This window comes from Chelon labrosus, assembly GCF_963514085.1.
Source record: "Chelon labrosus genome assembly, chromosome: 12".
Taxonomy (NCBI): domain Eukaryota; kingdom Metazoa; phylum Chordata; class Actinopteri; order Mugiliformes; family Mugilidae; genus Chelon; species Chelon labrosus.
Window position 1 is genome coordinate 20,526,958 of NC_140345.1, and position 26,616 is coordinate 20,553,573.

The 26,616-nt window shown below is 46.7% G+C and overlaps 1 protein-coding gene across 1 annotated transcript in view; it reads left to right on the forward strand.

Moving 5' to 3' along the window:
* Nucleotides 1-26,616, forward strand: part of LOC311497436 (nuclear factor of activated T-cells, cytoplasmic 1-like) — a 55,496-nt gene that overhangs the window by 25,345 nt on the left and 3,535 nt on the right. The window contains exons 7-9 of the mRNA XM_084557749.1: nucleotides 3,376-3,431; nucleotides 5,555-5,687; nucleotides 12,282-12,947. Coding sequence (XP_084413875.1) covers nucleotides 3,376-3,431; nucleotides 5,555-5,687; nucleotides 12,282-12,947 — 855 coding nt within the window. The remainder of the gene's footprint in view (nucleotides 1-3,375; nucleotides 3,432-5,554; nucleotides 5,688-12,281; nucleotides 12,948-26,616) is intronic.

The window sequence follows — 26,616 nt, forward strand, 5'->3', positions numbered from 1 at the left end:
TCCATGTGAATGCCACACACTCTACAAATATCATACAAATGTACAAGCCCGCATGAGCCAACATTTCGAGTCTTTAGATCATTTTTATCCTCGGTGGCGCGCAGCAGGGCTCTTAATAAATGGATGAAATTTCACTCTGCTGACTGCCATGCTCCTCAGCTTGCAGCCCCCCAGGTCAAGCCAGCTCACACTTTCCCTGTTATATGACAAGAATAACTCACTTCCTGACTATAAACCCATCACAAATCTACTGCCAAGTCATAATTTATACGGAAGCCCCTCGATCCGGAGCAGACCCACATTTCTCCAATTTCAGACTGGCAGCAGCCAGGTGCTTTCGGAGAGGAAAGCAGGGATCAGTCATCGGAGGGGGGGAATCCGTTTGGCCTGTTGGCTCCGCTCCTCAATGGTCAGCGAGGTGATTTGCTGTGACAACGTGTGTAAAATTGCTGAAGCGTTTTCATTCAAGGTAACGGCAGCTGAGAGGCAGTAAAATGGAAAATAAGCCTGACATATGTAAACAGGAAAGAGAGAGAGAGAGAGAAAAAAATACTCCTTCAAATCATCTCTGGAAAAGAGACATTGCTGCAAAAATACGTCTGGATTGTTTCATAACACAACCTCCGCAATTAAGCATCTGAATCATATTTTCCATTCTCAAAAATCCTAACGTGAACCCTCTTTGGTCAGTGAAAGCTGTTGTTGTGCACCACACAATGCTTTTTAGAAGGAGGAAAAAAAAATCGCCTCTGGCTGTAAGCAATAAGAAAGGAAGAGCCAAAACCTTTAAGTTCATTGTGAGGTTAAATATATCACCAGTCAGCTGTCTGGTCTGGTGCATTGTCTATGAGACGTTGATGATGCTTAGTTTGACTTATAATTTATGCCTGGTTGTCTAAAACGGTTGTCTGCCGTTTGATGATCGTCAACTAATTTACGCCAGACAGGACACATAACCTCTGTTCAACCCTGTTCAGTCGGTGAAAACATGAGGGGATAGGTTTGTATGGGATTTACTGTAGCAGCAACACTGTTGCCAGGTTGTCAAAGGGCGCACAACATCATGTGTTGTCAAGAACTGAAGAATAGATGACTCCAAGAAGCCTCACCCTGCATGCAGTCTAATTGCCTGATGAATGAGTGTGTTGTCCTGGTTGTCTGGTGTTAGTCTTTGTGGATCTCATTTGCACAAGTGAGTCACTTAGAGCAACTGTTGGCGTTCTGTTCTGTGTGCATGCACATGTCCGATCATATCTCGGCGTAATTGTTATGGGATTATACTAGGGCTTCTCCAGTCCCGGCTCCTATACATGCCACTTATTGTTTTGTGTTTCCCCTTCTTATAACTCAAGCTGAAGGCCAGAACAAAGGTAAAGGATACTGTGGTTGGCGTGTGCATGCGCCTGCATCTGTGTGTGTGTGTGTGTGAATTGCGCGTGGGCGGAGGTTGCGTGAAGGAGGAGGTGTTGTCGGGAACAGAAGCATTTTGCAGATGTTGCAGGGAAGAAGGAGCGAATGGAAAGTTCTGTGGTTATCAGCCGTACGCCGCTCGGCGACTCGCAACGGTATGCCGCAGGTGGCCCCGTCCCAACTCCATCTCCGTTCGAGGTTTGCCGAGTGTGACCGAGCGAGTACTGATAAGCTCGGTGGAATTGGTTGATTCAGAGATACGAGAGGTGAGAGAAAAGATCAAGCGGAGGGTAGAGAAGGAAACAGAGGATTAAAAAAAGTTTGAAAAACATGTTTACTAGTGGAGGCTGGGGCTGACGTCGTAGTCTAAGGTTTCCCTCTTGGAGAGTCTCCCAGAGCGGAGGCGGGTGAGATTCCCTCTTGGTTCCCCTAGACGTAACATGAGGAATGCTCATCTCTGTCTGTCTGTCTGTCTCTCCCTCCCTTTTCTCTGACCTTCTCTCTCTCTGTGCTCACTCTAATTGCCCTTCCATACTCTCTGCAGCTTCACATAGTTACGTGTGTCTCATTCTCTTGTGCATCTCAATCACCTGCCACATGTACAGTATCATTGCACTGCCCCGTGGCAGTTCCATAGGCGTATGCCTTCTACTATTCCCCAGTCATCTATTTCGTCCTAGGCCCTCTTCTCCATATGCAACTCTTATTTCCCCCAGTTCCAATAGAAAACCCTTATCTGATCTCTCCACCGTCTGTTTTTCTCTTCCCCTGTGTTTTAATATGGCCATTTTGGAAAGATATATCTACTGATGTTCACTCTCTGAATAATAAAGCTGACCACCCGCCCCCACGACCACATCTCACCAATAATAAGCCAACCGTGACTGGAATCCTTTATTCTTTCACTCACCGCATGATGTGAAAAACATAATACTTTGGGGGAAAAAAATGGATCTTCCAGAGCTGCTGGATTTCTGCTATCATTCTTTTTTGGAAAGGGGCTATGATTATCTTATCTGATGGCTTCCTGTCTCTGAAGCAAAGCTCTGCGGTTCAGCTGCAGCTTTTATTGCAGTTCATACAGTAAGACGGCGCTCAGACCCACTAACAGCAACAGTGCCACACTGCCCAGGCTGCTGCCTCACATGGTGTGCCACTGACACAAAGGCTGTTCTGTGTCACTTCTATTTCTGACAGCCGTAATGACTCATCGGTTCTGAAAAAAAAAGAGAAAAAAGAAAACGAAAAAAGGGAAAAGAAAATGGCACTGTGGTCGGCGCTGATTGCCGTAGCAGAGCCCAGAGCGTCTGCTCGCAAAGGTGTGGCATGAAATCACAGAAGAAAACGCAAAGAATGTGAGCTGAGCTTCTGCAGGCTCCCAACAGCTGCAGTAGCTCACAGGCCTTTTATTGCGCGGCGGCAGCGGCGAGGGGAAACCTCCTCCACCACAACAAGATGGAGATGAGAAGAAAGAGAGAAGAAATGAAAGCTGCTGACCTTTTTGTGCGATTTCGCAGAGCACAGATTGAAAAAAAATAGGGGGTAATAGAAATAGCAAAAATAAATAGAATAAAAGATCTAATCAAGGGGAAAGAAATTTTGTTTCACGCTAAATTAGAAAGTATCGAGTCCCTGTTAAAGATCAGAGAATAAACAGAGGCAAACTTGTCACGGTCACTGACTATAGACGAGACTGGCTCTTTTACAAAGGCTAAAAAATCCTTATTCTCTTTGTATTCGCTGGTTGAAGCCAGGAAATACTTTGCAAGTCTACTTTGTAAAAGGGTTTAATAAATTAATGATGAATCATTTAATTTGCACTTCTGGCTCAACACTGAACTAAATGCCAAAAGCATTACAGGTTTTCTCTTATGATCCTTTGCCGATGTGAGCTTCATCTGCACATTGTAGCAGCTGATGGTCTTCAAAGCCGATCTTATCTGTGTGGTGATTCTTTTTTTTTAGATGGACACCATCTGTGGGAGACAGAAGCCAAAGTTGACAAGGACTCCGTCAAATCCGTAAGTGCACCTCACAGTTTTTTTAAATGCTCCTGCAGTCTTCAGTCCCACCTTCCCTCGAGACTTTCTCCTTCCCTCTCTCTCTGTCTCCTCCTCATCTGTCCCCTGCAATGATGTAACCTTTGCTAAGGCGTTACAGATTGCAACACAGACAACAATGATGATTAGCCGATGCAATCCTGAACGGAATTTTCACAAAATCTCTTCACCCTCCGGGGAGTAAGTGCGGGCTGTCACGTTGTTGTTGCATCTAATGCACAGGAAGCACATGAATGGTTTACTGTATATATACACACACGCACACACATGCACCACAGCCCTTCGCGGCATAGCCAGACGTTTAGTTCACCACATAGTGTTGCGGTGTGGTGTAGTGGGCTTAAACACCTCGTCTGTGCCGGGAACGTGCGGCCAAGAGTGAATCACACCCCCGGCTCTTTACCTGCTGCTTTCCATAAGGGCCGTAATGAGAAAAATAAACCAGCGCGCTCATTTTACTCGCACTCAGTCACACGTTCGGATGGTGTTAATGCAAAACCAGGCAAAAAAGGGGGGAACCGTCGACGAGGGGGAACGGAGCAAATGTTGTTCTTCGCGTCGCAGAGGGCTGCTCGTGCTCTGGAGTTAATTAAGATTTCATCGAGGCTCGTTAGGCCCGGCTTTCAGCGCGAGAGAGTCCAACCTGTTTGCTGGTGCATGATGACAGTATGTTCTAAATTGCCGACGCCTTTCATCAGTGGCGCCTCATCCTCCTCTTTCCTTTGCAAACCAACCGTGGAAATTTGTGTAAAATAAACCACGTGCATCTAAATGCTGCCACTTGAGGATGTTTCTCTTCTTGTTGATGGCTTTATTTCACTTAGGTAGGCGACTTGGTTGCATCAGGAGGGTAAATATGGATGTGTAATTGCTCTGGGCTGATGTGCTGTACCTGGAGTCCCAGATGTTGGAAAATTAGCCGGCGCGTAAGGCTGGACTGGGTGTGGCGATGAGTGTATTCGTTTAATTGTTGATCTGACGAACAGAGAGACCTGCGCTTGGAGAGCTTGTGCTGGCCTTCTTTTTATGTCAGTTGCGACCAGACTTCTTTAAAGTGCTCCAGCTCCTGACTGGCTGTGTTTTTATTGCTGCCCAGAGCGTGCTAACTCTCGTCGGCTGGCTTGGAGAGGAAAGCAACGTGCACGCACGCACTTAACGCGCTCAATCAGCCACCTGCATGTTTTCTTTGTCATCATCTGGTTTGCAGACCGGTGCTGAGCTCACCTTCAACTCCCCCTCCCCCCTGCCTCCTCCCTCCACCCGCCCCATCCCTCCCGGCTCCCACACCATGCACAGTGACGACCGACAAAAACCTGCTTCCTGTCAAAGTTCCCCATTCTGGCCTGTTCAGCCCCACGCGAGAGTGACAGCTATCCCAGGAATTACACGCAAACACCCAGAATAAAGCGTATGCCAGAAAAGAAGCAGGCAAAAGTTCACATCCGTCCAGGCTTGTTGCGGTCTTGCGGGCCGGCGAGGGGGACAGGCGGGCCTCCCCCATAGGAAGACAGGGCTGTGCAAACAAATAAGCCTGCTACCTCTCTTCTCTCTTGCCATGCGGGGAAATCGCTAAAGCCCTGGGGTTTTCTCTTAGAGACAAACACAAGCCCCGGACTGACCTCATGGGCTTTGCTGCTGCACCTACATAGTCCAGACGAGCTCATTTAGACCGGTTCCCAGTCCAGCCTCTTGGAGACCGTATCCTAAATGTAGAACAGTGACAAAATAAACACAGCCCTTGATTAACCGCCTTAAGCCCTTGGGCTCATATTCATTTTAAACTTGTGCTGTGCCACCAATCTTTCAAATCTGCAGAACTTCACTTTAAATAATCGTATGAACCCATGCTTTTTTACAAATACAAATAAATGTAAATATATTTCATTGAGTCTTGGAAAATGGCAAGTAAGACATCTCACGTATGCAACTCTAAAAGCTAATTGAGAAGGTTGCCAAAGGGTTAATATGTCGCAGGAAGTCTATGGCGTGAAATCAAAGGAGCGAACATGACAAAATGACTCACATGTTATTTTCTGTTTGTATCAGCAGGTGTCTTATCTGATCTGATCTGATTTGTATTTCAGTGTACTGTCGTTGTGGAGATCCCACCGTACAGGAACCAGAGAATATCCAGCCCGGTGCAGGTCAACTTCTACGTCTGCAACGGCAAGAGGAAGAGGAGCCAGTACCAGCACTTCACATACCTGCCCCCGAACGGTAATCCCCCACCTCCACCTTTATTTTATTACTAGTGACACTCAAAGAAGCTTTGCACTACTGCCGCACGTTGCACGTAAAGTACCCCTTTAAGCCTTTGACATCCATCGGCTACAGTTTACCTCGCCCGTCGAAATGCCGTGTAAAATTTGCGGCCTTTTTTTTTTGACACCATGCCTGGCCACGCTTGACTGAATGAGAGCAGAAGATGTGAGGTGTGTTTATTCTGCGAAAGCGCGTTCCCCGGCCATGAGGTGTACCCGCTGAGTGACAAGAGCCTCCGAGCTCTGTTGATGTAGAAATGTCAATCTACGAGCGACCTGACTTTTACACCCCGGCCGGGTCCACCGACACGTCTTGCGAGCTCAACGCACACGCACGCACACACACGCATCCACCGGCCCTGTCGTTCATGTAGCAACCTGAAAACCCCGGGAATACCTCTCGGTGTGTTTATCATGCTCCCCCTGGCCTCAGTGTTTATACACGGCTTTCACGTTGGAATCTGGAGAATGTATTGGTGAGAGTTTAGGGAAGAGTTCAGCCTCAAAATTACATTGGGAGCTATTTGCTCTTAACTGTAGGCACAGGTGAAGTATCAGCTTTGGTATCAATTCCAAGCCTCCCACTAGAGTACGGTTGCTTTATCTTGTATGTATCCAAAGAAATTTGACTGAGCATGTTTGCTCTTCTTTCAGTCGAGCAACACTTCCTCTTTTGGAATGGAGCAGTAGACATTGAACAACTTTCCATCCAACAATAGTTGCTGGATGCACAAGAAATGTCAGGACTCCTACCAGCAATCGTGCGTTCACAAGACCTGCATGTCCTTCGTGATAGTCAGGGAAATCTTTCTAGTTTTTATTGATCATGGGTCTGGGATAGCATGCAGTGTTCCCTTATTGAAACTATTAATAATATGTGACATTTAGGTTATCAGCAGGTATATTTATGGACACAGGAGATAAGATTTTTTTTTTTTTTTTTGCCGGTTAAGTAAGATGCTTGGTTATATGATGAAAAAGTCCATATTGCTAGCCTAGAATCTAGACGCGCCCCTAGCGGCAGCAAATTACTAGACTGCCCCTAGACTTCCAGGGGCAGTCTAGTTACTCTCCGTTGACTTGAGATTTCGAAAAATCCAAGATGGACCGGGCCAATCACGAGTCGGTGGGCGGGCTTAACATGATGACGACTGACCTGCGACCATAAGTTCCGTGAATTACGCGTGAATTCCCCATCCTGCTAGAACTACCAGAGCGATGGCTGCTGCTAGCGAACAACTTTCTTTCGAATCGGCTTTGGCCGCCACTCTGAAAGACTTGAAGTTAAGCTTTTCTCTGAGAAAAGAACAAGAAACTGCGCTGAGGTCGTTCTTACAAAAAAAGGATGTATTTGGAGTTTTGCCAACCGGATACGGCAAAAGTTTGATCCACAGCTTAAAAATGATTAATGCAGGAGAAACTCAACCTGTAGGCGAACTCATAAAAAAAAACAAAAAAAAAACAGGATGCAACAAGAACTATTTAATATCTTTTAGGATAAGTTTTTTCCACAACACATGCAAGGAACTCTCTTTTCCGTCGCTCTGACTACGTCACCTTCTTCGTTGCTCTGATTGGTTGTAGCGCTATCCTATTGCGTGGAGAGGGAGTTTGAAAGACAACCGTTTATCCCACCCCTCCGGTTGAGCCCTGTCTATGGAGAGTGCCCAGACCCTACATTTAATGTGGGTCTGGCTCGTCAGGCTACCATATTGCACTTCCGCATGAAGAAAGAGAAAGAGATGCAGAGGCTTCTCTTGCATCCACTGCGCATCTCTAAGTCACTTCCCTGAGCATAAACACAGCTCTAATTAAAAGATGACTTGTTGTGTTCTCTCTTCTGCTGCCAAGTGAACCGCAAGTACAGCGTGGACCACACAGGCAGGGCCAATGTCTTGTCAGAGAAGCGTAATTAACTCACAAGCGCGTCTTAGCCAAAGAGGCCGCGCTTCACAAGCTGTCGGGTTCTATTTTTGAGGTTTACCAGCGTGTTGAAAGCACATTTCTGGGGGAAAAAAACCAAAAAAAACAATCGTGGTATCTAAATTTGGAGAGACTAGTATTACAAACTGATCTTGGTGCAGGAGTAGACGACAAAACAAACTCATGTGCGAATGCAGGGAATAATAACGAGGCGACAGAGTCAGGAGCAGAGTTGCAATTTTCTAATCTACTTAAATGCTTTACATTGTCAGTGAGATCCGGCGGCTTTATCGTAGGCTTCTTTCATCATTTAAGTACCGTCGTTGTTGCAGGTGTGCACAAAATTTAAAATAAAACGGCAAAAATGTGTTTGGGTTTTTGTTTCGTTTAGTTTTTTTTGCATGCTAGCCAGCTTAGACTCTAATCGGCCCTTGCTTTTATAACAGAGTAATACGTAGTAATGAGCATAAACAGACCCGGTGTTGTGTTGACTGTCATAGTTTCACGCTTTCAGTGCTGCTGCAAAGAATGAGGAAATCCTGGCAGAGCTGTTTGCTTTTGAGGGTTTCAGTCTGTGTGTCAACACTGAGTGAAACAACCAACAATGTGGCCAGGTACTCAGGGTGGGCTGGGGTGGAGGACACCCACACACACACACACACACACTGTTGTCAACACTTTTTCGCTCGCTCGTATGAAAAGACTCTTCCGGCCCTATGTCCCACTTCAAGCACAGTTGTGGTCGCTGACGTTGTTTAGAGAGAACATTTCTTTCACACTCGGGTGTCTGCTCGTCTATAAAAAGGCAAACCCGAACCCTTAAAATAGCCCGACTTGTTTGAAACAGCGGAAGGATGAAGCAAACACTCTCTGGGACACAGATGCTACTGAAAACCACCTTTATTTTCCATTCAGGTCATGTGACCGTCTTGTTATTCTTTGACACTAATGCAAATGTGAGTGAACGGCGATGCTGAATTGATTTGATGAACACATACGCACAGAACAAAAAAAATAAAGGTTTGACTACACTTTTTATTCCTTCCAACTAAATCAGAGTTATTTAAACAGACTGCATGGTTTCATACACTTTTCTCCTTTTTTTTCCACCTTTTTTTCCTGTGTGAATTAAACCATACTACAGCTGCAGTCTGTAATCGAATTTTTTACTTAAACCAACTGACAGACAAAGATAAGCTTCAAAAGGAGTAGGTGGGTGTTGTAGACCTGTTGAAAACTATGAAAAACAAGTTCAAGAATATCCCCTTTGAAAAAAAATTAGGTCTCTTATGTCAGACTTTTTCTGCTCAATGGGAGCTGAATATAAGACGCCTTCGAACAATGAATCAAGAAAGTATTTGATGTGTAGATATACCACCACCACCACCAACCGCCGTGTCTCAAACCTAAGCGCCTGCCTGCGATCTTGAGACGCGCATACAGCGCGACTGCCGTCGCCTGGCTTCCAGCGTGAGCTTTGCTTTTCCGAGCTCCCTTCCAATCATTCTTGCGTGCGTGGAGACGTGACGCGTCGCCCTTCCAAATAAGAAACAGTTTTCACCGACCACATTAAACAACAAACGCCGAAAAAAAAAAGTGCTGGCAATGACCGGAGCTCGGGCGAAGAACTTCTCGGAACCCCTTTATTTTTACAGGCCGTTTGGAGATTCCTCTGTAATATCAAGTTCTATTCTTAACGCAAACGGGTGCCCACTCATCCCTGCCGCCCCCCTCCCTCGTCGCATTTGGCTTGCGGTCGGAGCTGGAGAGGGGAGAGCCGCAAACATGTTCTGTGACACACACAGGAAAAGTTAATGGGGAACACATTGTTCTTTTTTTAGTAAATATTTGCACAGTCATGTTTTTTTTTTTTTTTTCCCGAAAACCGGACAATGACTGAACTGTTTCTGTCACGTGTGCTGCTTTGGATTTGGATACGACTCACCTATGGCATACTAAGGCCCACAGTGTGCTGGGTGACCAGATTGCCTTCACAGTGGGACACGGTGCACTAGGTACCTCTGAGTTAATGAACTACCACCTGCTCCATATTAAATGTCACTGCACATTCACGCCGTTAGAACAGGATGAGTTCAGCATTTCTGATTTTTTTTTTTCTCGCAACCATAGCTCTTGCAAAATCTCCTTTGTCTGAAGGCCACAGGTTCAAAGAGTCGTCTGTGGTCCTTATAATCAAATACACAGATACAGACACACGTCTACGTCCCAACTCCTATTCCCTTAAGAGGAAACAAGTGCTCAATAAAAAAATCCCAGATCAGGACTGATCAGTTTAATACGAGCAGACAGAGTCGGGGGAAACTGCCAGAAATGGAGAGAAAACCATGTGCAGAGCATCAACTGTCTGTGGGCCGTAACCCACAGGTTGGGAGGAAATAGAAGCCAGCTGAAGTAAGGACGAGCCTGGTGAATCTGTTTTCTCAGCTCGCACACAAACAAAGCAGAGAGGAGACACACAGATGGATCGGGCTGGGAGAAAGACGTGTGTTTATATCTGAGGCAAAAGGTGGGGGATTCTAGCTGCAACTTGAAAGCAAGACCACTAGCTTTCTATTTCGCGAGTCTCGGTAGGCTTACAGGAAAGCGAGGCTGACAAGTCTCTTTACTGTTAAGCAACAGCTTCGGCTGCCTTAAACCAAACCCCTCTTTGAAAATATACCAGATTACACACAAAGCTACAAAAGACACACCATCCCTTCCCTTTTGAGATATGGCTCATTGAACCTATTCCCCTAAATTAAATTCAAATGGTAGTAATGGTCACATGCAGGAAATCTTACATCAGATTTGTTGGGTCTTAGGAAATGTACCCAGAGAAAATGACTCTCATCTCCATTAGGTAGTTTGCCTCTTTTGTCTATTTGGTTTTCTTGGGTATAAATCCTCACTTACAGTGAGGGCTGGTAAATGAGAGCGTGCTTCCCTTAGCTCAGCTTTCAACTGTCAAGTAACACTACAGAGCCTGCAAAGAAAGATCACATCCGTATGAGATTTCAACACGACAACTCTGACATCATACTCTCGGCTCCTCTGCACTCTGCGCTCCATTCACACTAAGGCGAAGGCAGCGAAGAGGAACACAGTCACTAGAGGGAAGTGACTGTGGATGTAGTGCGACCATGTGACTCACATGTTATCCCAACGGCTGCGGAGAGGAGGCCTGTGAATCATGGGACTCGCCTTACGATGCTCCCCCAGACACCGGCCCTGTTCCCTGGGCTCTGAACGCAGACAGGGCTGACGTAAATGTGCTCCCTGCTGCGTTAGCGCCGCACCGCAGCTCGGGCACCCCAGAGGCTGCAGGCGCGATTAACGTCTTTTCGGATTCAACTCTTAAAAAAATAAAAATAAAAAAAATAGTAATAATAACACATTGAACAACAACCTGCGTTTCATATGACACACCAACGCTCCCTTTGGCGGCTGCTCAAAGGTCCTATTGTTAACAAAATCAAACACACCGTTTAGACAGACATTGTATTCATATTGACAACTGTATGCCTTTGAGTAAATGTCACTTGGAGGAAGTTAAGCCAAAAACTTTTAATGGTTGGCATCAAACACTCGCCACACCCATTAACACATTTAACAATGTGTAGAAATAGAAACAGTATGTCCATTGTGACTCAGAAGCATTTGCTGTGCATCTGGGTATCTTAACACTGGCCTATTAGTTTTCTGCTGGCAACGTCTGAGCATACGTACTCATATAATAACTCAGCAGTGAGCTTGTTAATGCGGATCGCTCGCCGTCTCTCAACTCGGCCCATGCACTGTATGCGAAGGCTCCAGGTCGAGATTGAAAATTTCCAATTAGTAGAGGACCTTTCTTGTCAGCGAGCAGGAGGCATGTGATACCTGTCACTCCGACCCAATCAGGAAAATATGCAGGCGGTCTACGGTGGATTAGAAATGAGACGAGGGGAGGCAGGACGATCAAGTGGGGTCACCGCACTCCTCCTCCACTCCTGCATTAGCTGAGGTCTGAAGCTCCTGAAACCGCAGGCACAGCTCTGCAGCCTCTTAAGGGGCACAGGCAGCCTAATCAAAATAAAATCATCTCCTTTCTTTTTTTCTGTCTCCCCCTATCTTTTGGTCCTGAGAGAAAAAATTACTTCTGGACTGTGGAGGAAACCTGGGGGTCCTGGGTTCCTCAAGCTGCAGCAGCAGCAGCAGCAGCAGCAGCAGCAGCAGCAGCAGCAGCAGCAGTCCAGTGCTTTAAAGTACTTTTATTGGATATCAGGGCTGGAGGAGAGTCCAAAGAAAATAGGCCTTATTCATTATTAGAGCCAGCTGTGGCTTTCCACACTGATGACTCATCCATTTTTCTTTCCCCACTATTCTTCTGCTCTTTTTCATGGTGTGGTAAAGATGGGTGGTGTGTGTCAGGGGGGGTGGAGGGAGTGGGGGTGGTTCTCTTTTAGAGGACTCAGCCAAGTTGACACCGAGCCCATATCCACTGGTGGTTGTTTGTTTGGATTAAGGAGGGTACTGCTCGCTGCTTTAGTCATTCTCGTGCACTCTCTGCGCCACGTGGATTCCCTGCACGTTTTTTAACATCTTCACTCTCTCTCTCTCTCTCTTTTTTTTTTTCTTTCCCCCTCAGTGCCGATAATAAAGACAGAACCTAATGATGAGTATGACTCTCTGGGGAATGTGGGGCTGTCCTTGCATTCAAAGCCCTACTACAGCCAGCCCAGGCTCGCCCCCATCATGCCTGTGGCTGATCCCGACGCCTGCCTGGTTGGTGGCTACCCTCCCTGCCCGCCTCGCCTTGCCGCCATGCCGTCGTCGTCCCCCAGCTCCAGCCCCACGCTGCACGACCTGTCCCCTGTGGCGTATAGCAAGTGCCTCCCCAACAGCCCCACCCACGCGGCGCCACTAGGACCCGTGATATCCCCCATTCAGGAGACCCCAGGCCGCCCTAACCTCGCTCACCCGCCGTCACCAGACCACAACTCTTCCCTGGGGATGATCCAATCCCAAGGCAGCCCCAACCACCTCAACAGCCCAGGGCCGCATGGCTACCACCCCATCTACGCCAACAGCAGCCCCTCGTCCTCCCCGGTGTCCCACCCTTCTACTCCCGGTGGAGCCGCAGATAGCCCGTTTGTTCAAGCCTACAGTCCGAGTCAGGGGCAGGCGGCAGCCGGCTCAGCCCAGGTTGAAGGGAGCTCACCCAGCCTGCTACCTGAAGATGCCAGCCCCCCTGCATTGGCCATCACCGTCAAGCAGGAGCCCCAGGAACTGGACCAGATGTACCTAGATGATGGTGAGTTACTGCAAACAAACCTACTATAAGGTTCTATTTCACAATTATTTAAGTATGAGAGGCAGTTTTTCTACATAAAAGCTCTTCTTTATGGGCTCACTGTCCGTGCCAGAATCCGCTGTTTACGTAGCACGTTTCATTTATTTAACACCTTTGGCTTATCTGCAGGCCCTCACACATAGCCGCACCCCGCTGCACCTCTCAGTATTTCCTGATGAAACCCCGGCAGCAGATTTACGTCAGGTTTTGTTTAATTTTAGATTTATTTGCTTTTGGTGTAACGTACGCCCCGGCTCATGTTGTCCAAGTGGCTCCTGTACTTTAAAACAGTAAATTGCCTTGATGGGATTTTGAAACAATCTGTCAAAACATCAGAGCGCTCGGGTCGGCCGGGGTGCAGCTGAACGAAAACAGTGGCACACGCGCAGCAAACCAAACTGTTGACACAACGGCTAATGAAGGAAGCAAAACAATGGGTAGGGGTTTCCTGAACTGAACAGTAACCACCCCCCCCCCTCCCGGGCCACCATTTTTCTGGGAGGGATGCTGGGAGGCGGGAGGCAGAGGCTTTGTTTTCCCGACTTTTTCCCCACGGAGTCCACACCATGTGGCTGTCGTCATCAGGGGAGACTGTGGGGTCACTGGGCTCCCTCTGGCAATGAAACCAGTCACACCCAAGGGACCATATGGTCGGGTTTATTGCCTCCTGTGTCCACCTCACGTTATGTCTCTCAGGTCAGCAGACTGTTATCTGTGTTAGCAGAGGCTCCACTTGTTGTTTTGATACATATTCATAGAACACATCACTGGCATCGGGCCAGTTTGACGTGTTAAAATCCCCCCTTGTAGCCTAATGGGGGGCACCTCCACATTGAACTCAGGAATACCACACTTCCTGTGCACCTTTTGTTCAGTAAACCGATGCTGTGTGTGTGTGCGCGCGCTTGTGCTCGTGCGCGAGTGTACCTCGTACGCACTTCACTCGACAGCTCTGGGAGCAGAGAGGTGAGAGGCATGAGGGGACCAGGGGAGTTTTGCTGTGGAACTGTAATTGAGTTGAAATGCGGTTGTCAGCATATCTGTCAGTCCTGATGAATCCCATTAGTCCTCACCTCATAAACAGACAACCCAGAGACACGAGGGATGTGTGTCTGTTGCCGGCTCTATAAGCCGATTTCAAACCTTTTCTTTACTCTTTCCTTTTTGTTTAGCTCGTAGCGCTGCTGCATTGTCTGGAAATGTAATTCGAAACAGCGCTGCTCATTTCAACTTCTTTCTCACTGTTTTTAATAGTTATTGCTTGGCAGAAGCTTTCTTTTCAGCATTAATTGAATAAAGTGAAACCGTAGTTTTATGTTGTAATTTTCTAATACGTTTGGCAAAGGGTCCTTTTACACCAGCCAGATGAATTTATGCTGAATGTACATAGCACTGCTAATGCAAGTAAAGTCATATAACCTTGTTTACCTTCCCGCTACTCCATCCGCTGTCACTTTAGCGAGCTCAGTCTGTCTTCAACCCGGTGGCCAAATGTGTTCAGCCAGCGATTACAGCTGCATTAGGGACGCACAGGAATGCGTATTGATTGACCGAGGACAGCGAGGCAGCCCCTTGAAAACCTCAAATGCGCTGCCGCTTTGCATCACCTAACGTCTGCGCAAGCATCTGTGGTGAGCTTCTGGAGTCCTGGTAAGTGTGCGGTGGTAACAGCATACTGCAAAGGCATCTGCTGCTCCCAGGCCCGGCCCTATCCCAAACCCCTCAAATGAGCCCTAAGCTAAAATAAATAAGATCGGAAGGCAGCTCACGGGGCGTCCCGCTCCCCGTCTGCACGCATTACCGCCGTGTGTTAGCGAGCTCAGCGCTCCATTAGAGAAGGAAGACAAGCGGATGACCTCACCACAGCAGCGGTGATTTAACGCCAGCCGTGTAGAATAGCGTTCCTCCTCGGCAATCGGGGACCGGTGATTTGGAGTCTGCGGGAGCACACTTGATCTTCCCCAAGAGTGGTGCGCCTCCCACGCTCAAACGCTGAGGCCTCCGGCTCTCATCAGCCAGAGGAAATGTGTCTCTCTGGCCTGGCCTAGCTTTTACACAGCCCCTGAGAAATCGCTCAACTTATCAACGGTGAGCTACTGTACCGCAAGGAACTGAGCGAGCATGGAGGGAGTCTGAGATGTAAACCCCCCCCCGACTGCCATACTCAAGTCTACAATTTAAACTGCTAAACTCTTCCCAGTGCTGCGATAGAAGCCCACTAACTACAGCGTGAGGCAGGAGGTGATGATTCTGGTGTCTTCAGTTTACTTTTATGGGAAGAATCCAGTTGGCAGCCGGACTGAGCACCGGTTTTCACTCAGCGGCATGTCAGTTCTCACCTGCTACCGTCTCACTTCTCATAGCGGGAAGAAAGACCGCGGACCAGCGCGGTTTAGAGCAAAAGAACAGGGCGAAACACACGCTGCAGAAAGACCATGCCTCGTTGCATTGTTGACTCACTGTCGTAAACAACTCATGGTGGGGCTCGCATAAAACCCAGACGGTTCATACTTACTCACAGCCCACTATCTGCATTTTACAAGGCACATGACTTGCGAGAAAGCATGTCAAATGACATCAGGGTATGTAACAATAGAATTTATGAAAAACACAGCCTGCAGCGTTCGGACCAATTAAGCCAGAAATAGAAAAGCTGAAATGACGGCATGTTTTGTCACACGTCTGAAGGAGCAGCTCTGGTGACATAACACCCTCCTCTTGTCTTAATCAGTCACACGTACACATTTAATGTAGGTAATTTAGGAAAGCTCCGCTCACATATATTCAAACTTGGTGTTTATAGGTGTTTTGAAGCGGATGAGTGTATGCGTAGCGCAGAAGCGCTGGCTGGCTGCACTCGGCGTTTTGGTCCTGCGAGGTTGCTGCTGCTGCTGCTGCTGCCGTGTGTCCTGCCTCATTAGCTGCCGCCGTGATGGGTGATATCATGAAATGCAGCGCACAGCAAAGGAACTAGTGCTAATCAGAGAGCTAGATTTCTACCAGCTGCCTCTCTGGGAAACAGAGGGCCCTTATTCCCGCAAAATAAGAAAAACACAGGGCGCGACGCGGCCTCTGACGATTTCTGACATTTGACATATGTGCTCTGATTGCCTTGTGTTTCAGTGTGCTTTTCCTTGAGATTGTTTCCTCCTCAATTCAAGGCCGGCGCATTTGGACCTCTCTGCAAGTCTTGTTTTCTCAAACTGAAAACAGAATTGTTGTTGAGTGTACTTCCCTACTTCCCTCTCCCCTGCAAAAAAAAAAAAAGTAATTTTAACCTTCCTGAGGATCTCCGTCCACCACCGATGCTTCTGAAGGCAACTCGAGGCATTCCTCATGGAAACTTTTACACATCCTGGCAAGTTGCCCAGACCCCAGGACTCCGCAAAAACCCTAATGATGATTGAGAGCGCGTCCACACCACGCTGAAAACATGCTGAGTCGCTAACATTGGAGTGTGCCGCAAGGCTGGATTGGAGTGGGGGTGGGGGGGCAGAAGACTGAGAGGATTTAAGGGGGGAAGGGTGTTCATTAAAGTGGAGGGTTGAAGTGTCTAATGGGACTCACTAAAGCACGGCTGCTCCTGTACGTTTAGAGAGTACGGACTGTATGTGCGTGAGTGTTTGTCTCCGTTAGTTGCCGGTAGAGTCAGCTAGATGCCGGAGTGCTGTAAGTGACGGCGTGTACTTTCACAGTACTCCACCTTTTGACCCGCTGGCCTTTTGGGAGCAGGTCAAGCTCCAGCTAATAGTGTAAAGAAAGAAAGGCTGTCTTGTGGTTAAGTGCAATGCCTAGAACAATGTCTCCTTCTTCGCAAAGGGATATTGACGGGCACAAGAAAAAGCGTGATGGCTTTTTTATTATTTATGACTACAAATAGCATGTGGATATTTTACTATTATTGTTACTGCTGCCTCCTCGTATTAGGAACTGCGTTTTCCTGGCAGAGGGAAGGTTTAAGAAAAAGTTCGGACTTGCCGGAGAAGTTTTATAGCCATGGGAAAAATTAATAGGTGGGTGCACTCTCGGATTGGCCTTCGAGAGCCATTGACCGCCTAAGCTATGGAATCGACAACTGCCCGTTTGGGATCCGCAATAGATTTGATTCAATTTCTGCTCGTTACAATTAAAAATCATTACTTTTACGGCGCGAAGTGAGCAGCTTTGGCTCTTATTACCCATTATGAGATAACGCGGACCTCGCTGAGCACTTGAAGGAGCGTGCTCTGTGGTAAATACGGAGATCTGCGCAGATCAGCCTGTTTTCACTCGATTGAACGTGTTAATTGTGAGATAGCTCTGGAAAAGAGGATCATAGCACATTGTTGGCAAAAAAAACACAACTCTTTATGCCCTGTAGCAGCACGGTTGGAAACATTAAGTAATTCTCATAAAGCCAAAAACTGTGGTTAAACACGTAGTTACCCACGTAGAAACCCAGAAACAGACGATCATCTCTGCAGTTGGGTGGCGGTGATTTGGGTTACCTTTAAATCTCTTATGTCATTCTTTATTATCTCATCTCATTGACTCCTGGTTTTGATCAGATGTTTTTTTTTTTTTGCTACGTATTAGGAACCCACTCAATTATACACACCATTGTCCAAGATTGCCTGCAGTTTAGCACATAATTGGATCTAAGTGGTTGCATATGATAGTGGCAATGGGGTCATCGTATTCGTGCTTTGATTTATAGCTCTTTGTTGAACCATTTCTTATTTTTTTTATATTATTCCTTTTGATAAGTGCAGCAGGCTGAATCTGCGAGGGTTCAATGCATTGAACTTGGCTTTGAGCGCGCCTGTGTGCGCACCCTCAACCCTGGCAGCTGAGCCAGAGGATCTGGTCTGGTTTCAGTCGCTCCGTCATAATATCCACAGTCACTGAGAAAGAATGTGTCTGCTGAAAAAAAAAAAAGAAAAGAAAAAAAAACTGCAGCTACATTATCTAAACAAATTGGCTTTCTTTTGTGTCTGGGATCTACACGCGGACACATTTAGACCGGGGGCTTTGATTCTGATTTTCAACGGGTTTCGCGTTTCCGTCGCCAAATGCTAAAAATGTGTGACGCAGGACTGCTACTGTGAAGATTTGCGTCTCATTTTCTTCCGTTGAAAGCCAATTTGAAAGCCAGTCACCTGGCACCAACAGCAGAATGAACTTAAAGTGAAATATACTGTCAGATGCAGTAGAATAAAGCCACTAAGTAGATGCTTCCCTCTCTCCAGACTCATTTGAGCCTATTCACTATATAGGTATATTATTCAGTTCATCGTACGTCATGTATTTCTTATAGTTTTCCCTGACACAGCCGTTTAGAGGCTCAGTTTATGTGGCTCACATTCTGAGGTTTGGGAAACGCGCGCTGAAAAGCCGCCGAGCCACACGGATCACAGCGGGTCAGGACTCAGACAGGGCCTGCGGCTTGGCCGTGATCTTAGAGTGTATATCTGTGATCGTGGAGCTACCACCTCGCGCCGAACACTCTCATTACTGAATCATAATATAACAAATGTCAGTGTGGTTGACTGCTCTGACAGGGTGAGTCTCCTTTCCCCAGAAGACTTGATCCTTGGCAAAGGCTGCATTTAAGCTGTGATTCCAGCCTCGTCCAAGTCCTTATCTGTCAGATTTCTGCCATACATTATCTGATATGAAGGTTGCTTTGCAAAATGCATTGTTCACAATTGTGGTATGTTGGTAGTTATTAGTGGATGACAGTAACGATGCTGGTTTGTGTATGACCTGAACAATATTCTGTAAGCATTCAGGACTTCTGCGCAAAACACTGTTCCTCCACGGAGATAGCTGATCTTGCAGTGCACACCGCAAACGCTGCACACTCACAGAAACCATAAATTCGCCTTGAATCTTTGATATTTCCTCCTGGCATTAAAAAACATGAGCACATGGAAAACTCATACAGCGTGCACATGCTAAACATCATACAAGCACAGTTGATTTGCACAAGGACTGTTTTCTCTTTCGGCGTTCGAGAGGGAGTTCAGAGGTCAGGATCGGCTTCTGGACGGTGGCCCCCGGAGCCGAGCCTCGCTCAAGGACACTTAAGCGGTCGCAGACAGTTGAACGCGGCTCAAAGAAGGGATCGTAATGTCCTCCACAGCGAGCCGCTCGCTCCGAGTGGTTGCATTGAGAGGATATAAATACCTGCGGCATCAGTAAACAGGAGCAGGTCTCCATCCCAGACCACTTAATAACAGCTCCCCATCTGAAATTCGTTAGCTCAGTGAAATAGTATCCTGTTGCGACGGATGTCAACAGTGGAGTCTGGTCCAGCTGGGTGGGATGGGGAAAGCCGTTGGGTTTTCGCAACTGCTGGCAGATTTCGCCTCGCCGGCTCCTCCATGCACAAATACCTCAGAAAATGGAGAGAGAAAGAGTGCGAGAGAGATAGACGTGAAGAGGAAAAGAGAGGAGGAATGGGCGTCAGACAGATAGTATAAGAGAGGATGAAATATGGATGCAGATATAAAGAGTGAGAGAAGAATCTGACCGTAAACCAAATGCACATGTTGCTCTTTTAGTTTTACGGTCCACTGACAAATCACTCTAAACACAAGCAGGTTAACATAAATTGAAACTGCCAAAATAAATAATTATGCCCAAGATTACGATATTCATGCAATCCTCTGTCGGTCTGTCACGTGACAATGATAGAGAGAGATACATATGGTATGCATGCTGTATCATTTGGGCCTAAAACAGATGGACAGCCAAAGGTATAAGGTGTTTTTCTCTGGGGTTTCAAGTCTTTGGGGTCAAGGGACTCTCATGATGTCCTCACATCCAGGAATATTCAGCGAGCATGAGAAGAAGCAGGTCAGCCATAGGAATAAAGGAGACAGAGACACAGACGGACTAAGAGAGAGAGAGAGAGAGAGAGAGAGAGAGAGAGAGAGAAAGGGGAAAATCTGAGGTGGAAGAAAGTAGCATGCAATCTTGGTGATTTTCCCTGGCAGCTTCTCCTACTGCCCCTGTTCTTCACACACACACACATTCAAACACACAGACACTACGTGCTCCTTTCACAGCTAAAGCTGTTAAAACCAAAACACTAAGAGTCAAAGAAAGGAAAACACGGTCGAAGTTAAAGATCACATTTTCTTCCTCTCCCATCGGCGGCCACTCGCAGCGCCGAGGCTTACCGAGCAGTGGATGAGTGGGTTTACTTCAGGGGAGGGAATGATCATAACCACTGAACTGTAAGTGTCCTACTGTTGACATGTGACCCATGGTTGCTGTAAATCCCAACTGGTCCCCCAGCTCCCCGATTGTACCGAGCTTCAGCGCAGATCCGAGTCAAAACAACACAAAAAAAAAAAACGGGAAACCCTTTCACGCTCAGCAAGTCTTTATAGCGTGAGGCAGATAAAATGAAGAAAGGCGACTCTGCCGCTACGCGCACGTCAAAATAAAGTGTTTATGGGACTAAATAGATTTAAGGTAAGTGAGTAACCAACACCAATAGCGACAGCCATAAATTAAAAGAGAAAAAATAAATGAAACTCCTTTTACAATGACGTAGCAAGAAGATATATATGAATATTTATGTTTTTGTGAATGCAAGCCACGCCACAAGAACATTTTTACTTTTACTTTTTCTTCATAACTTACTGTTTTCATAATCAGGGCCCTGAGATCTAGCAAGTGGACTATGGGTTAACATTTTGCTCGTCCATCTCGAGATGTCTTAGAGAGTTTTAGCACATTTCTAAGCAGATTTAAACACAGCTATGGACAAGTTTTAATGAATATTGCTGTACTACATTTTAATAATGTACCCTTTATAAAGAATTTAAGTTGTAACTGATTTGTCAATTGGATTAAAAAAATGTTTTATAGGTTATATGCTACTGATAAAAGAAATTGACTTTTGAGTGTGAGAAAAAAAACATACGGTAAGTATTTATTAATAACTTTTAAGAAGCCAAGGAGCATTGGTAAATTATTAATTAACTATTTCTAAGGCCATTATCTACAACACTTCGTAAAAGGATATCCTCTCACATGGAGCCATTGTTTCTGTGCTCTCGGACTGAGAACGCACTGTTCTGTTAGACCCCTATTTCTAATTCTGATTCTTTCTGCTCACGTTGTAAATCAGCCGTGTGAACTCTGCAGCAGAGCCGGAGTTGGAGAGCTCTGCTCCTGAAACCCCGTGCGAATGAAAATGTCACGTACCTTTTAATTAGATCAGTTGGATTTACTGCACGGTGCAGAGCAAAAACAGCAGGCTCTACTTTCTGTTAAAGTGTTCGAGTGGCAGCCTCCCCCCCCCCCCCACCTCCCACTCCCTAATCCACTGCAACTGTTAAACCTATACGATTTGAAGCAGCACAAACAGAAGCAGGTGAAAATGTGGCTCTGTGATTTACAGGTGGTAGAGAGCGACTCTCTCTCTCTTCAGTATCTCTGGTGGAAGAGCCGCTCTGCCTTCACCTTTTCGGCTCTGAGACTGTCTGGGTTTCCTGACAACTCTATAGTCTCCAGATGGATGTGAGATTGCCTGTCTATGAAAATCAAAGCGAGGTCAGGGGTGTTGGAAAGGAGATAAGTGCAGCCTTTGCCAAGATTGGTTCTCTGCGCCTTCCTTCCAACGCGAATAAGTCCATGATGTGCCCTGAGGAGACCCCTTCTTCTGTGTCCTTGAATCCCTGCAGGTGTTGAGGATTTAGAGTTGTAGGGCAGCTCTTGGGGTCAACAGACAAGAGTGTTAATCAGATCACTCTCAGCTGCAGGACAGAGTCGGATCGCTGGAGCGCTGCGGGGATGTCGAAAAGAGGGAGGCCGTCTTCTTGCGCGCAGCGGGAGCGTCTTTAAGATTTAGTTACCTTTAGTGTCCTATTCAGGGCCTTTGCTGTGGATTTAGGAAGACGCCTGTAAAAATCCTCAGGCACTGGATCACTGGAACAGTTTTATCGCAGCATGCCATACGAGACGAACTGCGCTGAACGATCAAACCGGATCAGTTTGGTTTGAAGCAACTACCAATGACCAGCTGGCTTCTTTGCAGCAGATGACAGCCAGGAGAGTCAATGCTTTTTTTACATGGGTGGCAAAACAGACGGGTGAACAAAAGACACGCCACTACCCACGCACACGGCGAACAACACGGAGGAAGCCTCTCTGAGCCATCTATCCGTGATGGATAGTAAACAATAAAGCATGCACTGACGTAAGCCTTTTTGGACGCCGAGAGCGTCGTCTCTCTACGTATAAATAAGGGGAAAGCAATTCTGAAATCCCACATTTCAGCTGACAGGCAACAGGTGATTTAAAGAAGGACACGACAAACGCAGTTGTAAATTGTATTACACGCAGGTGCGCGGCCAAATTCTCACCCAAAAGGGCTGCAGCCTATCTATGATCGTTTCAATATGCTCATACTTCAGCTCGGATTGCTGCTTTTTCTTCTTTTTTTTTTTTTTTTCGAAGCCGGCGAACTCTCAGGCCGGGCCTCCGCGCGCGCATACGTTTCTAATCCAGAATCAATCAAGGCCCATTTATCAGACGGCTGAGTTATTTTACCATAAACCCACCGGTAATGAGCCGTGCAAAGAGTTTTAATGCGTCTGCTTTCATATCTCACTCGCCGAGATGTGCGTGTTTTGCTCGGTCTGGAGTCTTTTTCGGGGGTTTTGCTGTTTGCTTTATGCATGTGTGCCTCGCTAGCTGTGCGAAACTGAGCTTTTGATTTCTTGAGGTCTTAAGTCATCATCCGTACACACAGAAGCTCTTTAGCGTCTTACTTTTATGTAGACTCTTGATAAACACTTTGATTGTTGAGCCCTGTTGTGGTGTTCCTTTCACTGTATCGAAAAGAAGTGCAATTTATCGCAATCAAGCGGCTGAGAATGTGTAATCAAAATAACTGAAAGCACAATGTTTAGCTAAGACAACACTTGTCGGTCAAACAATGTGGGCAGTATGGCATCCTTTTCTTCTCCCCCCCCCCAAAACTAGACTATATTTTAATCTGCAAACATATTTTCTCAGCACCATCCACGTGATGTCTTGCTGTTGTGAAATGCTCCCATATATTCTTCGAGCAATGCATCGGCAAACTGTTTGCATGCTTGCAATTAAACCAGATTCTTCGTCTGTGTTTCCATCGCTGTCATACTGTACATTCAAAACCTTGTCACAGTATATTTTTATTGTTATTGCCAGCGTTAGAGTCTGTAACAACTGCACGCCAAACTCCGAGCAGCCCCGTGATGAGGGCACTGGAGAGCAGCTCCAACCGTGTAAACACCTCCCCCTCATCCTCCCCGGAGACCGACCTCGAGCGAGCACACCCGCGGCCTCCTGGGCCCCGGGAGGAAATGAGAGGAGGAGGAGGTGGAGGAGGAGGAGGAGGAGAGGGAAGTGGCAGGCTCGCAAAGAGAGACAGAGCGAGGTGAGATAGGGAGAGGCAGAGCACACCAAGCAAGATCAAAGACAAAGGTTGTGCAGCGCTGCAGCCAAAACAAGCACACCAGTGGCGGGGCTTTCAGTAAAAGTTGTTGTCTTTAGGTTTCTAATTTGGGACACTGCTGTTTTACTGTTCTCCAGCCTTTCTAGTAAATTTGTCTAGGTTTAAGTGATTGTAATCTGGGCTCGGCAGACGCTTCAACTCTCCCGGGTCAGGTCATTTGGTTCGACTTTAGGTCCGGCTCATCTGAGTTATAAATCACGCGGAGGCTCACAGGTGGAGGTTAGAGCCCAGCTCCACTTTGTCTCTCCGCATGAGGCACAGAGAGCATGTCATGGTTATTTCTCAAGGCTGCCCTCGGCTCACTCGTCCAACCGAGCCAGAGGCCCTCGTCTAAAAACAGCAGCAGACATATTGATCGGGAATCTGTTCAGCGACATCAGAGCACTTACGGTTTACACTCTGTACTTCGTTTAGTTTTCTTTTCTCCTCATCCCTTCAGAGGATGGATCGTTTCAGTTCTTTCCTGGCCGTACCTGCACAAGTCCAAAATCCAAATCCTGGGTAGGGAAATATAAATATCGGTAGCTAGTAATCACGTGAACGTTCGAACCGTTTAAAATGTCTTCTTCTGCTGTATTTCCGGGCAGATTTGACGCTCCAGAGTGGGCTGAACCACTTTGTAGTTTTACCGTTTACATTAGCACTTTGGGCTATGTGAACACATATATCTTACATGATAATTTTATTTAGTGTCCTTTAAAAACTGTTATGATGGAATACCTGATTGATTTCAATAGGGTTTAGGAAATATTGTCCAAGTGTAGTTAGTGTCCCAGAGCATCCCGCGTCTGCTTCTTCTTTTTCTTCTTCTTCTTCTTAGATCCAGATGTGGAACAGGTTTTAGACAAATATGAGTCAGTGGTTTCTGGACCAAAAAACTAACAAACAACAAATTTGTTCATTGACTATTTCACGTGTCAGTGTCTGTCAATCAAGCAGACTATAATGGAATAGCTCAATTCGGATTTGAAATGAAGTATTATTAAATGTCACTTTTGTTAATAGCGGACTGACTGGAATGTCAAATCTATGAACCTCATTAGTGGTTCTCACATCTTTCAGTCTCTCCACGACTCTCCATCTAAATCTTAAACTTCCTGCTGCCGCTTTTCAAGTCAGCAGCGTGAGGAGGCGGCCGGCCGCAGCCTTGGGCGCCCGGCAGCGCCTCCGCGGTACCACACGGGCTGCTGCGGGGCAGTTGTAAAAACCTCAGTTCTCAGAGTAAACTCAGCTTTGTCTCAAAACAAACTCTCTCTCTCTGCAAGCCCTATCTCTCTCTCTCTCTCTCTCTCTCTCTCTGTTTTTTTCATCTCTCTAGCTGCTCTGTCAGTTGCAGAGACTGAGTGCTTCCATATGGGAAAGCTTGGGGCTTCACACATCAGCCTAGCTGTGGGGATGAAATATACTGTCTGCACATATCATCACATCATTAGGCCCAAAGGGATCCCTGCGATGGATTAGAAGCTGTCTACCTGTGAGGCTCAGATGAATTTATGAAGCACTTTATCATGATGAAGCATGAGTGGAACTCTTTGTCTCTTTCCATTTGTGTTTATCTGGTGGGAATAATGATTGTGTCTCCCTCCATTTCCCTCGGCCTCTCTCGCCGACTCCATCTTGAGCTCTCCGTCTGTGTCACGCGTGCGTGTGTTCCGACCTTCGACCCCTCCCCGGTTTTGACACCGCTGATCACGAGCGGAAGATAAGTGACGCTGTCCGAGCCTCTCCAGCCTCCAGCCGCTCCAGCCGTGTGTGGGAGGCAGCAAATTGTCCATTAAGTGTTTCTGCTGAGGCCGAGAGAAGATTTGATATAGTGGGGAAACAAAAGTAATATGTACCAGGAAATTCAATTGTCTCTCTCCAGCAAGTTTGAGCTCTAGTTTGGCTTCCCAACCAAATCAATTTCACTTGGAAGCACGAGTTCAGATGAGGTTTAACTGAGAGTCTGTCTCTTTTTACCCTCTCTGAGCTCTGGCACAGACTTGATGCCAGCGTTTCTCTGTGTTTATATAAAAGTTTTTCTATGACTCAGGCGAACTTCCTCACATGCTGGTGAGAGTGCCACAATAGAAGGAAGCTACCTCTTCTTTCTCACAAAGCCGGTGGGGTACTACGGGAGGTTTGAATAAGCATAGGAAACGTCGCCCACCTCCACAGTGTGAAGGTCCTCGACCTTAACACTTCTACGCTTTATTCATGTAGTGAAAGTAAGAGGAGTTCAGGAAGGTGCCCCTCAACTCTTTCAGTATCAAGAGACTTCCAAGTGAGAACAGAAGTCGGTGGCAGGAAGCCGCCGTTACAACCTTGAGTTCAGAGGTCGTGTTTTGGATAGTCAGCTGAGAGAAGCCGGGGGTTAAGCCACTACCCGTCGGGCCGTTGCCTCTCAGGCCTGGATCCGAGGGGAGGGGATCGTGTTACGACAGCAGGAACCTCCAAGAAGCTCTCAGGCCTCAACGCCCTGCATCTCTCCAGACCACAGGGCATCCTCTGTTCTCCGAGGAAGCCCGGCTGTTATCGAACCCCAGTGCGCAGCGCTCTCCTCTAACAATGCTAACTAAATCCCCAGTGCGGTTCAGGTTCGCGCTGAACTCTCAGAGCAGCCAAATGAACTCATAGCGCCCGTGCTTGGATTACTGGATCATAACCAAATCATAGCACTATAGCCGTTTGTTTGTTCTTCGTCAGTCAGACTACGAAATGCAGAGCATATAAGCTGTTATATTATCTCCGCTCAGTGTGTTCGCTATCATGTTCTTGTACTTGGGGGTGGATGTAGGTCAGGGTTGTGCTCGCAGTTTGTAGCTCTAGCAGTTCCTCTATGATGCAAGGGTTTCTTGGTATTATAGTCTCATAATCAATAGATTTCCTTTATATATTCTTTAATTTTGGGATGTTAAATTGCAAAAAAATCATAAAATCAAAACCCCCTGCAAAGCTTTTCCATTTGCTGTGAACAGTCTGGATTCAGAGCTCTCCCGCTGAACTTCCGTCCTGATATTAACCTCACAATTATCAGGATCCTGACTCACAGTAATGTAAACCTCTCCCCAGTGACAAGTCTTAATATCTATGAATGCTTTACTCAACCTGGAGTTTAGATTAGGTTTATCTTTTCACCAGAAAGTTTAGAAA